The sequence below is a fragment of the Eschrichtius robustus genome, chromosome X (genome assembly GCF_028021215.1).
Source record: "Eschrichtius robustus isolate mEscRob2 chromosome X, mEscRob2.pri, whole genome shotgun sequence".
NCBI classification, from domain to species: Eukaryota; Metazoa; Chordata; class Mammalia; order Artiodactyla; family Eschrichtiidae; genus Eschrichtius; species Eschrichtius robustus.
The window spans coordinates 119,566,934-119,581,768 of record NC_090845.1 but is presented as its reverse complement, the minus strand read 5'-3'; the positions used below and the strand labels follow the sequence as shown (position 1 = coordinate 119,581,768).

At 37.9% G+C, this 14,835-nt stretch overlaps 1 protein-coding gene across 1 annotated transcript in view; it reads right to left on the bottom strand.

The window, feature by feature from the left end:
* LOC137756440 (transmembrane 9 superfamily member 2-like) overlaps positions 1 to 14,835 on the bottom strand; it is a 109,340-nt gene that overhangs the window by 18,993 nt on the left and 75,512 nt on the right. Inside the window, 4 exon segments of the mRNA XM_068532696.1 lie at positions 5,994 to 6,165; positions 8,878 to 8,989; positions 11,355 to 11,503; positions 12,795 to 12,954. Of these exon segments, the coding sequence (XP_068388797.1) occupies positions 5,994 to 6,165; positions 8,878 to 8,989; positions 11,355 to 11,503; positions 12,795 to 12,954 (593 nt within the window).

The following is a 14,835-nucleotide window of genomic DNA, read 5'->3' as shown; positions in this document are numbered from 1 at the left end:
ATATGAACCCCTATGTTCACTGAAGCATCATTTACAGTAGCCAAGATATGGAAGCAACCTAAGTGCTCATCAATAGATGAATGGATAAATAAGATGTGGTATATGTTTGTGTATATATATATATATATATATAATTCAGCCATAAAAAAAGAATTAAATCTTGTCATTTGGCCATTTGGGACAACATGGATGGACCTAGAGGGTATTATGCTAAGTGAAATAAGTCAGACAGAGAAAAACAAATACTGTATGATTTCACTTGTATGTGGAATCTAAAAAAACGGAACAATTGAACAAACGTAACAAAATAGAAACAGTCATAGATACAGAGAACAAACAGGTGGTTGCCGGGGGTGGAGGGGTAGGTGGAGGAGTGAAATAGGTGATGGAGATTAAGAGATACAAAATTCCAGTTACAAAATAAATAAGTCAAGGGATGAAATGTACAGTGTGGGGAATATAGTCAATGATTATGCAAATCTTTGTATGGTGACAGATGGTAACTAGACTTATCATGGTGATCATTTTGAAATGGATAGAAATATCAAATCACTATGCTGTGTACCAGGAACTAACACAGTGCTGTAGGTCAATTATACTTCAACAAACAAACAAACAAACTCATAGAAAAAGAGATCTGATTTGTAGTTACCAGATGTGAGGGGTGGGTGAAGAGGAATTGGATGAAGGCAGTCAAAAGGTACAAACTTTCAGTTATCAGATAAATAAGTATTAGGGTTGTAATGTACAATGATAAATATAATTAACACTGCTGTACGTTATATACGAAAGTTGCTGAAAGTAAATTCCAGCACAAGACAAAAATTTTTTCTATTTCTTCTATTTTGTAACTATATGAGATGACAGATATTCACTAAACTTACTGTGATCATCATTTCATGACTATGTAAGTCAAATCATTATGCTGCACACCTTAAACTTATACAGTGCTGTATGTCAACTATATCTCAATAAAAATCTCAAAAAAACTGGAAAGGAAAAAATATATACATCCTCCACAAAGATTTTAGGGCTGTTACGATAGATGTAAGCATTTTATTACAAAAAAATGGGCAGAGGATCTGAATAGACGTTTCTCCAAAGAAGACATACAGAAGGCCAAAAGGTACATGAAAAGATGCTCAACAGCATTAATCATCAGGGAAATGCAAATCAAACCCACAATGAGATATCACCTCACACCTGTTAGAATGGCAATTATCAAAAACACAATAAATAAAAAGTGTTGGCAAGGATGTGGAGAAAAGGGGACCCTGTGCACTGTTGATAGGAATATAAATTGGTGCAGCCACTACAGAAAATGGTATGGAGGTGCCTCAAAAAATTAAAAATAGGGCTTCCCTGGTGGCGCAGTGGTTGAGAATCTGCCTGCCAATGCAGGGGACACGGGTTCAGGCCCTGGTCTGGGAAGATCCCACATGCCGCAGAGCAACTAGGCCCGTGAGCCACAACTACTGAGCCTGCGTGTCTGGAGCCTGTGCTCCCAACAAGAGAGGCCGCGATAGTGAGAGGCCCGCGCACCGTGATGAAGAGTGGCCGCCGCTTGCCACAACTAGAGAAAGCCCTTGCACAGAAACGAAGACCCAACACAGCCAAAAGAAAAAAAAAATTAAAAATAGAACTACTGTAAGATCCAGCAATTCCAGTTCTGGGTATTTAGCCAAAGAAAATGAAAACACTAACTCAAAAAGATACATGTACCCCATGTTCACTGCAGCATTATTTACAATAGCCAAGATATGAAAACAACCTAAGTGTCCACTGATGGATAAATGGATAAAGAAAACGTGGTATATGTATACAATGGAATATTATTCAGCCATAAAAAAGAATGTAATCCTGCTTTTTGTGACAACATGGATGGGCTTTGAGGGCATTATGCTAAGTGAAATAAGTCAGACAGAGAAAAACAAATACCGCATGCTCTCACTTACATGTGGGATCCTAAAAAACAAAAACAAACAAACAAACAAAACAACCAAGCTCATAGATACAAAGAACAAATTGGTGGTTTCCAGAGGCTGGAGGGTGGGGAGAGGATGTGGGCAAAATGGGTGAAGTGGGTCAAAAGGTACAAACTTCCAGTTATAAATAAGTCATGGGGATGTAATGTACAGCATAGTGACTATGATTAATAATACTGTGCTGCATATTTGAAAGTTGCTAGGAGAATACATCTTAAAAGTTGTCATCTACTCCAAAAATTTTATAACTGTGTATGATGACAGACGTCAACTAGACTTATTGTGGTGATCATTTTGCAATATATACAATTATCAAATCATTATGTTGTACACCAGAAACTAATACAATGTTGTACGTCAATTACACTTCAATCTAAACATTTTTTTAATTTAAAATAAAATAAAATAGATATGGAAACATTATACCATAATGGTATCTCCTGTCTTTCATGCTCTATGTAATTCAAGAAGAACCATGTGCTTAGCACTATAAAGGATATAAAATAGGCATACGATGTGGTCCCTGTTCTCAAGGAGATTCCAAGTTAGCTGGGGAGACATGCTAAAAAAGTCAGGAGGAGGGCTTCCCTGGTGGTGCAGTGGTTAAGAATCTGCCTGCCAATGCAGGGGACACGGGTTCAAGCCCTGGTCCGGGAAGATCCCACATGCCGCGGAGCTACTAAGCCCATGTGCCACAACTACGGAGCCTGCGCTCTAGAGCCCGCGAGCCACAACTACTGAAGCCCACGCACCTAGAGTCTGTGCTCCGCAACGAGAAGCCACCGCAATGAGAAGTCCGTGTGCCACAACGAAGAGTAGCCCCCGCTCGCTGCAACTAGGGAAAGCCCGTGCGCAGCAACGAAGACCCAATGCAGCCAAAAATAAATAAATAAAATAAATAAATTTAAAATATATATATTAAAAAAAAAAGTCAGGAGGAGACACGCCTAAACTCAGTAAATGGTTCAGTTTAAGAGGCTTAGAAAATACGCTGAGTAGGCAGAACAGGAGCCCAAACACCAAGGGACGTTTAGAACTTGATAGGGAAGTATGGCACTATTAAAGCTTTCAAATAAGAAGAGTGATATTATCACATTAGTTCCCTATTTAAACCCCCTCAACTTCCCATCACTCCTACAATAAAATCTAAATTCCCTAGTACAGTAGAGTTTTTAAGACCCTGGTAAGATCTGCAAGTTCCTTATGTCTCTAATCACTATTGCCACCTAGTGCCACCTTCCTTCTCTTGCCATCTTGAACTTCTCTGTGTTCTTTGAAGATGTCATACTCCTTCTCACTTTAGGACTTTTGAACACGCTGTCACCTCTGTTTGAAACACCTGATTATCCACCTCTTCTTCAATATCATTTCTTTCACAAAGCTCATCAAACCCATAACTCCTTCTTTGCCTTCCATCCATTAAAATATAAGATCCACAAAAGCAGGGGACCTTACCTGTCTTCTTCACCACTATGTCCCCAGCACCTAGCGCAGGGTCTAGCGCAGTGTAAGACAGAATAAGAGGCTTCTGAAGAAGAATAAATAGGGGAGTTGTAATTAATTAACTATAAAGCATGGAAGGGCTATGTTAAGAATTCCTGCAAAATAAGCCAAGGAGATGAGAGATTAGAGATGATGGTCAAAGGAAGAGAGCAATTAAGATGAGTCAGTTGGGGGGAAAGGAAGTGCTACATTCACTTTCTGGGGCATGCCGAGTTGGCAGTACCAATGCGACATGCAAATGTTCAGAATATAATTGGAGAGAGGTTATGACTAGAGATACAGATTTGGGAGCTGTCAGCACTGAGGAGATAAGTGAAGCCCTGGGACTAAATAAGCTCTAAAAGGGAGAGTGTAGAAAGAAAGGACTGAAATGCTGAAAGCTGAACCCTTGATAAAGTTAGGTGACAGGAAGAGGGAGGAAAACAAAAGAATTCACAGCGTGCTACAAGAAGAAGAATGCCAATCATGCTGGGAGAATTTCACAGAATAGGTGTTGAGTAGTATTTAGCTAAGAAGCCAAGGAGGATGAAGACCAGGGAAAGGCCTTAGATTTGGCAAGAGACCACTGAGAGCCTTGGAGAGTCACATATTAGCGACAGAAGCAATTCAAGTGGTGGAGCCAACCAAAGGGCACAGATTTTTGTCAGCAATGTGACCATTTGGGATGACATCTAACTTCTGAAAGAAGCTGTTGTAATATAAGACTCCCAGAAAAAGGCAGCCTGAGTCAAAGTGTTAGGTAATGAAGAAAAGAAAACATAATCCATCTAACTGCACATTACACAAATAGAAAAGCCAGTAACTCACAGGGGGAGAAACCCAAAACAGAACACATGAGGGGCAGAGACGACATGTACGCACAGCGATACGGATGAAATTCGCAAACAATCTTGAGAAAAAGAAACCAGACCCCAGTGAAGCCAGACGTAAAAGAGTAGATCTCGTATGATTCCATTTACCTACAAATCAAAAACAGGCCAAATTAACCGATGCTGTTAAAAGTCAGGATAGTGGTTGCCTTTTGGGGAAGGTGAATGGAAAGAGGCCCAACAGTGGCTTTGGGCATGCAGATCACGTACTGTTTATAAACGTGGGTGTCAGTTACAGATTGTGCTCACTGCTCTACACTTACGATGTGTGCACTTTTCTGCACGCATATTTCAGTAAAAAGCTTAAAAACCTCAAAAACAAACATGAGGGGCCTTCCCTGGTGGCGCAGCGGTTGAGAATCCGCCTGCCAATGCAGGGGCCACGGGTTCGAGCCCTGGTCTGGGAGGATCCCACATGCCGCGAAGCAACTGGGTCCGTGAGCCACAACTACTGAGCCTGCGCGTCTGGAGCCTGTGCTCCGCAACAAGAGAGGCCGCGATAGTGAGAGGCCCGTGCACCGCGATGAAGAGCGGCCCCCGCTCGCTGCAACTAGAGAAAGCCCTCGCACAGAAACGAAGACCCAAGACAGTCATAAATAAATAAATTAATTTTAAAAAAAAACAAACATGAGGAGGCTGGTAGACTAGAATGGTGAGATGCTCTCAGGCTTTTGGTTTTAAATAGAACTTTTTAAGTTCCCCAACCAGGGATCAAAACAGGCCCCCAGCAGTGGAAGTGGAAGAGCGGAGTCCCAACGACTGGACCGCCAGGGAGGTCCCTAAGTAGAACTTCTGGTGGCTGAGAGATGAAAGAAGGCCTGCCCAGTCTTCCCTTTACTGAGGAGTTGAGAGCAGCAGTACACGAAAAGCACCGAAAGGAGCCACCACCAAGATGCCCAGTTTCTCAGGTAATGTTTACATGTGTCTTAAGGCTTTGATTTCTGACAAATTTCCACTGTTAATTTTTGCATATTTGTTGAACCCGAGAGTTAAAATCGGAGAAAAATACTTGAAATGTTCCAAACTGATCTACACAAGTGATATGACTTGAGCTAAAAGCAGAACTTAAAAGTGAGGCAGGTAGAGATGGACCGCTGCTTCCCTTGGGTTAGAAAGGGCGTAAAGCTCTCCATCTTCATTATTTCTCCTACTGGATCATCTTAGAAACCATGCCATTTTTTCACCTGCTTCAAGCATTAATCTAAACAAAAGTTTCCATCACAGCAGAACCCAAATAACGATCCCAAATGAGTGATCCTGAGAAGTACACATCTTGTTCCTCACCTATAATTGCTTATATTGACTTAATCTCATTTTACTCATTTAAAAGTTATTCAGGTGAGTTAATTTTTTATGCTTGGGAGCTATTCAAAGGTGATTACACATAACCCTTACTGTGCTTTGGAACACATCCCTACTGTTTAAAAACATTCACAAGAGACAGTCTTACAGCTAAGTACATAAGGTCCCTCCAGCTCCCCGGGCTTTGCAATCTTTTATCTCCAAAGCATAAAAATGAACATGATGACTTTGTTCCCTCTTCCTTCCATTAATTGTTAATTGATGCTTATTATATTATGGCTATCCCCAAGTCGTTTTAGAGAATCTGAAATACACAAAGTAATTCTGTGCTTACCTGTGAAAAGGAAGAAAATCAAGACCATGATCATCGTGTACCCAAAGGACAAAATGGTGTTTGCAATGCCCGTGATTTGAAGTTTGGTAAAGAAGTAATAAACTGCACATAAAAAAAGGTAAACAGCTGTAAAACTGCTGGTAAAAAAGCCTCTCCACCACCAATGATAATCCTGCAAAAAGAGGTAGAAAAAACAAATTTTTAGATGAAATTCTAACTATCCATGGGTCAGCAATTATTGTCATAACAAGAAACATAAAATAGGCTCTGTAGGATTATGGATTAAAAGAAATAAAGGGGGAAGTTTGATAAGAAATTTAATATAATATGTACTGTCTGACTAATGTACATCCTGCTTGGGGCGCCCTAACAATGATAAACTCTTGGTTTCCAGGGGGACGATGCGTGCCCTCGGGGATTGTACTTCTCATGTGTGCGTCCTTTCTCTGCAGATGCTGCCTCAGCCCTGGAAGGCTTTCAGGTCAGCTTCAATTTACTGGCCAGAGCTGTGCTGGGCCTGAATTGATGCCTCAGGCCAGGTAAAAAAAGGTTAATATAGAAATTTAAGATAGACCTTTTTTTACCCTTTCAGTTTTATTGGGATTTTTATTGAGATATAACTGACATACAGCACTATCTAAGTTTAAGGTGTACAGCATAATGATGTGACTTACATACATCATGAAAATGATTTTCACAGTAAATTTAGTGAGCACCCATCATCTCATACAAAATTAAAGAAACAGAGAAAAATGTCTTCCTTGTGATGAGAATTTAGGATTTACTGTCTTAACAACTTTCATATATAACATACAGCAGTGTTAATTGTATTTATCATGCTGTACATTACATCCCTAGTACTCATTTATCTTATAACTGCAAGTTTGTACCTTTTGACTACCTTCATCCAATTCTCCCTCCCCCAACCCCTGCCTCTGGTCAACACAAACCTGATCTCTTTTTCTATAAGTCTGTTTGTTTCTCTAAGACAGACCTTTATGGTTAATAGGATTTGTTTTAACTGGCTAAATTCAGGACCCATGGAGGCATGACTGAGGTCAATAATCAGGTTAGTCTCATCCTGCCCCATGGGCCCTTCCTGATAGTAATTTTACCATAAAGGCACTGTGGTCAAGGGCCAAGGGGATAAAGTGTGCAGAAAAGGGTTAACAGCAGGTCTGAGGTTGCTATCTTTAGAAGGGTCTGCTTACAAGGTTGACTCTTGGCTTATATCTGGGAATTTGGCATTTAATCATTCCCTGACTGATGAGACTGGTTTGCTCTACCTAGACTGTACAAACAATGTGATTTATGGTGAACACTTGCTTTCCTTTTGGGAGTCTGGAATTTTGGGAGTTGCTAGGCAGAGGGTGCCTATGTGACTAGCTCGCGATAAGAACCTTGGATGCTGAGTCTCGAATGGGCTTCCCTGGGCAGACACGTTGCACATATATTCCTGCATTTTTTTACTGCTGGAGAAAGGAGCATGCTTCGTGTGTCCCCTCATGAGAGAGAGAAAGCATAGGAAGACTGCACATGGACTTTTTTCCAGGCTCCACCTGTGTCTTTTTCCCTTGCTGATCCTGTTGTGTATCCTTTTGCTGTAACAAACCCTAGCCAAGAAGACATCTATACCCTGAGTCCCTTGAGTCCTTCTAGTGAGTCACCAAACATGTGGGTGGTCTTGGGGGCCCCCAAAACATTTTCTAAGGAATAAAAATATACACATTATATGTCTATTAATGTATGTTTCATTAATGACTGTTGCAGATTTTCTATGACAAAATGTACCACAGAATGAATGAGTAGCTAAGTATAATATATACATAATTATATATTTTTTATCTTTATTCTTATAGCTCAAGAAAAAAATGCTCTAAGACATCATGTATATAATAATCATTCCCTAAACTCTCTTGTCACCTTTAGAGAGTCACATTAAACTACCAAAATAAGAGGGATTTAGGGGATTTAAGAAAACATGTTCAGGGACTTCCCTGGTGGCACAGGGGTTAAGAATCCACCTGCCAATGCAGGGGACATGGGTTCAAGTCCTGGTCCGGGGAGATCCCACATGCCACGGAGCAACTAAGCCTGTGCGCCACAACTACTGAGCCTGTGCTCTAGAGCCCGTGAACCACAACCACTGAGCCCACGTGCCACAACTACTGAAGCCTGCGTACCTAGGGTCCGTGCTCTGCAACAAGAGAAGCCACCGCCATGGGAAGCCCGTGCATCACAACAAAGAGTAGCCCCCGCTTGCCGCAACTAGAGAAAGGCCGTGCACAGCAACGAAGACCCAACACAGCCAAAAATTAATTAATTAATTAATTAACTTTAAAAAAAAAAAGAAAAGAAAACATGTTCACCACCAGCTTAGTCATCCAAAATGACATCAGGGAAAAATTGGGGATGGCATGGGGTAAAAAGAATTATTTATGCCCATGGTAACCGAAAGGCAACGAAATGAAAGAGAAAGGGCCTTTAGCAGCAATCTCAAACCCATAAGATGCAATCCTGGCCTAAGCTGCAAGAAAATTTTAATTGTTAAAAAGAAAACATCATCGAACCAGATCTTTTATATGTCTAAACTATCAAATCAGTTCCCTATATTTTTCTATGTTAACTGAATATTACGCAGCAATTATAGTAACTAGCCAGAGAGAAATTGCTTTCTGTTGAAAACTTTCCATCAAAGTAGCATTAACTTGATAGCTGCATCAAAATTAAAACGTGTCACTAGAAAAGCACAATATAAAAGTGATCCCAGGTTATAGAAACCATGCGGTTAACATTTATTTCAATTCCTTTCTCAACACACACCTCTAATTCCAATAATGCAAGTTTACAAAGCTTCAGATGCATTAGTTTCCTATGTCTTTACCTCAGTACACAAATGAAAATAACACAGCAAAACGGCAGCTTCTGAACAAGTAATCAGGAGAATTATAAAGAGTAAGAAAAGGAAGCCAAACATGAAGTACATCTGATGAGACCTGAAAAGAAAAACGACAGCTTTAAAATAACCTTTAACTTAACGATACACACAGAAAGATCCGTCCAACTCTATACAGTAAACTGTCACACACTTTTCTCACCTTGAGCTTTTCATTCCAAACCTTCATCTATCCGTGCAGTATCATCAAATCCATGTAGTATCCATGTAGTATCGAATATATATGTGTGTATATATATATATATATATACATATATATATATATATATATATATATATATATATATACACACACACATATATACACACACACATATATATATACACATATATATTCCCTTACCTACACAGCTTCAGAGTTTGGCCATATCCTCTCTCATCAGAATCAGTGTTGCTACTTACCCATATTTCTCTGATCCTATAATTTAGTTTTCACTTGAGACCCATCAATTTTCTCTACACACATTTAAAAACATGCTTTCTCTTTAGAAATGGAAGGTTGTAAATGCCATAAATACCAGCGACTACATTATACAACAGAAAACCACAGACTCACACGCCATTTTGCCTTTGGAGGTCTGTTGACAGGTAGCTTCCCCAAATAGGTCTTTATAGCATGACACACATAATTCTATTAAATATACTTTCAAACATGCATCTTTAAAAATATCTATGTGTGAATTACATTTAGGTCAAACTTCGAAGGAATGAAGTAATTTCTTTCATTATTATAGAGCGAGCTGACTAAATTGGGATAAGAAATATACATTTTTAAAAGCCTTCTGAAGAGAAGAAGAAACTGGTGAACCGATCAATATCCCATTTTAAAACCTCATGTAAGATATACACCTGGGGGTGAAGATGAAGGATGGAGGTTGGGGAGAATCATCTCTAGAGTTAATAAATATATACAAAGTTGTACACAACAAGCGTGCTGTTTCTCATTGAAACAAAAATTAATTCATCTATTAGAGAACGAACTTATGGTTACCGGGGGGAAGGGTGGGGGGAAAGGGATAGTTAGGGAATATGGTATTGACATGTACACACTGCTGTATTTAAGATGGATAACCAACAAGGACCTACTGCATAACACAGGAAACTCTGCTCAATACTCTGTAACAACCTAAATGGGAAAAGAACTTGAAAAAGAATAGATACATGTATACATATAACTGAATCACTTTGCTGTACACCTGAAACTATCGCAACATTGTTAATCAACTCTACTCCAATATAAAGTAAAAAGTTAAAAAAAACTTTTTAAAATTAATTCATCTAAAGAACCTTTCAGTTTCGCTTTAAAGTTACTTTTCCATCAAAAACATCTGGAAAATTTGGTTACTATAATCTATTTAGCAGCATGTTAAATATTTAGTTGCTGACAAGGTAACAGATTTTATTGCTTATCTTTTAAACAACTTTGACACAATGCTGTTTAAAAGGTGAGCAATTAATGTACGTGATTAAGCCTAATTTCCAAGGACTTCAAAGTTTTGTCCAGAAGATTCCTTTGGGACAAAAGTGTTATAAACACACACAGTTGGCGACTGCATTTTATTTATTTTATTTTATCTTATCTTGTTTTATTTTATGGTGCCTTTGCCCCCTCTCCACAAATCCTTCCACAGTAACACCCCACTTGGCCAGCTCCCGAAACCAAAATGCTGTCAAGAATCAGGAAGTAAGAAAAAAAGGGACTTGGAGCAACTGAAATAGCTGTCACAAAGCAGGGGCACTAAAGCTGTGGCACTTTAATCAGAGAGTACCTGTTCTTACTTCACATGCATTTCTAACTATCTTGGTTATTAGACTTCTTAAATTACAACAGATTAAAAGTAGTAGATAAAAAGAGGAAAGTTATAAGGAAAAGGCATCTGACATCACAACTAACAGTTGACAGAAAGGAAGATAGAAAACTATTACTTATAGCTCAGTACAGATGAAGACCCAAAATCAGTGGTCTTCAAATTATTTTTAGCAGAGAAACTCTAAATGAAATCTTGCATGGAAGGCCAGTATGGAAAACGGATACAAATCAGAGCTGCCCCTTCCCATCTTTACGCACCTCCCTCCAAGGGACACCCCCATCCCACCCCTTGCAAAGTCTCAAAGAAGCACAGTTTGAGACCAACTTTTCTAAGTCACCTGGAAAGGCTTAAAAAGAGGTTATTAATTTCCAAAAAGGAAATCTTTATAGACATTTCCATCCAAAAGTAGCTTTAAAATTTTGTGAATTAAGTCTTAGTTTCCTAGGAAATTCCCTCAGGTCAGATTGCTATTTCCTGGATAAAACAGGGTAGCAAATAAAGTTTTACCATACCAGAATTTAACCTCTTTGACATATAAAAAAATTAATTTATTAACATTTAATATTTTTGAGATTATGAAGATACAATACTCACCAAATACTGTTTAGAATGCAAAAGAGTTGAATAAAAATACAGCCAAAAGGTAAAATGTCACTGATGATGAGGCCAAAAAGTGGTTTTCTAATGAAAGTCTGTTGAGGAATCTGACGGGGAACCTGGTTTGTGCGAACTGGATACCTAAACTGCTCGAAAATAAATGAAATGAAAATCAGAATGAAACAAAAGTGAAGTAAATTTATACAGATACCATCAAAATACACAATCTTGAATCTGAATATTTCCAAGAGCAGTTATGTGGGCAGAGGCTAGACCAATGCTGTGCAACAGAAATACTATGATGCAAGCCACAAATGCAGTATCAAATTTTTTAGTAGCTGCATTTTAAAAAGTAAAAAAAAAAAAAACAGGTAAAATTAATGTATTAGTATATTTTATCTGATCTAATTATCTAACATGTCCAAATACTATCATTTAAATTTGTGATCAATATAAAAATTATTAATCAGATATTTTGTATTCCTCTTGTTGTTGTTCTAAGTGGTTGAAAACCAGTGTGTATTTTACACTTACAGCACATAATTCAGACTAGCCACATTCCAAGTACTCAAAAGGCACAGGTGTCTAGCGGCCAGCATACTAGATAGGACACAGCTAAACAATAAGGATGTTTATCTTTTCTTACAAATTTCAAGGGAGAGATTAGACAAAACTCACTAGTGACTATTGCAATATGAAATAATATATGATGTCCAAAAGTTCTCTCTTAGAATTTGTTTAATAATTTGCCTCTGAAACTTTGTCAATAGCTTTCAGAAAATTTTCTTTTTCTGCTCTCTGTGGAACTCCACCTCCTGTTTTGTCTTTTCTGATTTCTCCCCTGCAAACTCATGCTATATCTTTAAAATACAACCCTTTTGCAGTGTGACCTCATTTAGTCTTTTTGGTATACTGCTCCTTTTCCCTATACGTGGAATAGGCTAACTTCAGATCTGTAAACTGGATTAGTAGATGAAAACTATTACATATAGAATGGTTAAACAGCAAGGTCCTACTGTATAGCACAGGGAACTACATGCAATATCCTGGGATAAACCATAATGGAAAAGAAAAAAATCTGTAAACTGAACAGCCTCATTTCTTGGATTGTATCTTGGCTTTCTTCCCCCAACTATATAATCTTATTATTTTTCTGACTTTCTTAAAGTCAGCCTTCCTACAATATATCCTTTTAATTGTGCCCATCAGAGAGAGAGGGAAATATAAACAACCCATAAAATGAGAAATACATTAAAGAATGCCTTTTAAAGTGTTACTGTCTGTCATTTACAATTTGTAAAAGTCTTTTATCCCTAAATGATTATTCTTTGTCATTTTCTCCAATGGTACATCTTCCATTCCATGTATAGTCTATACACATGGAGGTATTATTTCAGACATCACTCAATGGTCAAAAGAAGTATTTTTAAAGTTTACCTTTTTCTTGCTTCCAATGTATGCACCCAAAAATGTTAGTGGTACTGAAATTCCAAACGACATTGTGAGGATACCTATCAGGGTACCAAAGGAGATGGCAGCTGATGACCCTTCCACCCAAAGAATTAGATTCATGATGAAGAGGTCAGCAAAGACGATACTAGAGGAGAAAAGTCATCAGAAAACGTTATGATTTCAGGAAAATGTTATAAATATACTTGATGTGAATGTCAGAACACTCTTTTGGTGGGAAGGATATCACAAATTACTAGGTTAAACCCTAGAAGAATATTAAATCACACTGTATAAACCCAGTCATTGAGCTGGAGCTTAAACTCAATACCATATAATAAGATAGCAGTTTATTATAGGACATAATTTCTACATTCCACTCATCTTTGCAGCTCAAGAGTCTAGCAGAAAATAAATAAGGTGCAGAATAATATACTACCGAAAAACTCAATATGCAATATAGTGAACACAATTAAGAAAATACATATATTAAAAACAGATTTTAGGGGACTTCCCTGGTGGTGCGGTGGTTAAGAATCCACCTGCCAATGCAGGGGACACGGGTTCGAGCCCTGGTCCAGGAAGACCCCACATGCCGCGGAGGAACTAAGCCCGTGCACCACAACTACTGAGCCTGCGCTCTAGAGCCCACGAGCCACAACTACTGAAGCCCGCATGCCTAGAGCCTGTGCTCTGCAACAAGAAAAGCCATCGCAATGAGAGAAGCCCGTGCACCACAACGAAGAGTAGCCCCCGCTCGCCGCAACTAGAGAAAGCCTGTGTGCAGCAATGAAGACTCAACACAGCCAAAAAATAAATAAAATAAATTAATTAATTAAAAAAAAAAGATTTTAGAATCCTAGACTGAAATGGACTATTAGAAGGCTCAAGTCAGACAAGTATTCATTTAAACAAAGAGTTTTACAAATATTTCCTGTAAGAAAGTTCATTAAAAATTATCTTACACACATCTTTATTTTCTTCAGAGCCTTCCTAACAAAGATTCTGCCTTACAATTTCTATTAATAGCTCTAACTAATGGGGAAAAAATTTTTACTATCATGCAGATATTTTCAGTTTCTTTTTCTTGGCCTTCAGTACAGGAGGTAAAGAAATCTTAAAGGCTGCCTCAGATGTAGTGCAGATAGGGCTTGAAGTTATTAAAAGTTCTTTTAAATTCCAGCATAGTGTAGGAGGCGTTTTCAGGAATGGTGGCCAGTTTGATTTGCTTTTAAAAAATATACTTGCCAAGGGGGAGGGATGTGGGAAAGAGTAGGAGTGGGAGTTTGGAATTAGCATATGCAAACTGGTATATATAGGATGGATAAACAGCTAGGTCCTACTGTATAGCACAGGGAACTATATTCAATATCCTGTGATAAACCATAATGGAAAAGAATATGAAAAAGAATGTATATACGTATAACTGAGTCATTTTGCTGTACAGCAGTAATTAACACAACACTGTAATTCAACTATACTTAATAAAAGATAAATAAAAAGTATATTGACAAAAACCTATTTGTGTACACAACCTTGTAAGTAAATAAGACTTTAATTTTCTCTTGATACCATCTCAGAAACCGACTCTCATTTAAGTAATCTGGTATTTGGCTAGATTGTTTCAAGTAGGTTTTGTATTCTGGATTTACAATTTTGTTAACAAATACACAAAGATTTTGGTGATCACTTTGCAAGTATTTGTTAATCCTTGAGTTTAAGAATCTGTTTGTCTTTTTAAAATATTATTTAATATTTCACAGCCTAACTAAGTATAATGAGATCACTATTTTAAGTCTAGGAAATAAAGCATCATATATCTAAAGATGAATAATTTCAAATGAGCTGATAAGGTTTTTGTTATTACTTTTTCATTTGAAATGTTTTATGGACTGGCTTAACTCTGTTTAAATTTTATTTTTCACTATTGTGTTTATGGTTTATTTTGTATAAATTTTTATAATAAAATAATTTAAATTTTCCAAAAAAAATAAAACAGAGTTTTAAATTAGTCATTCAAAATCAGCAG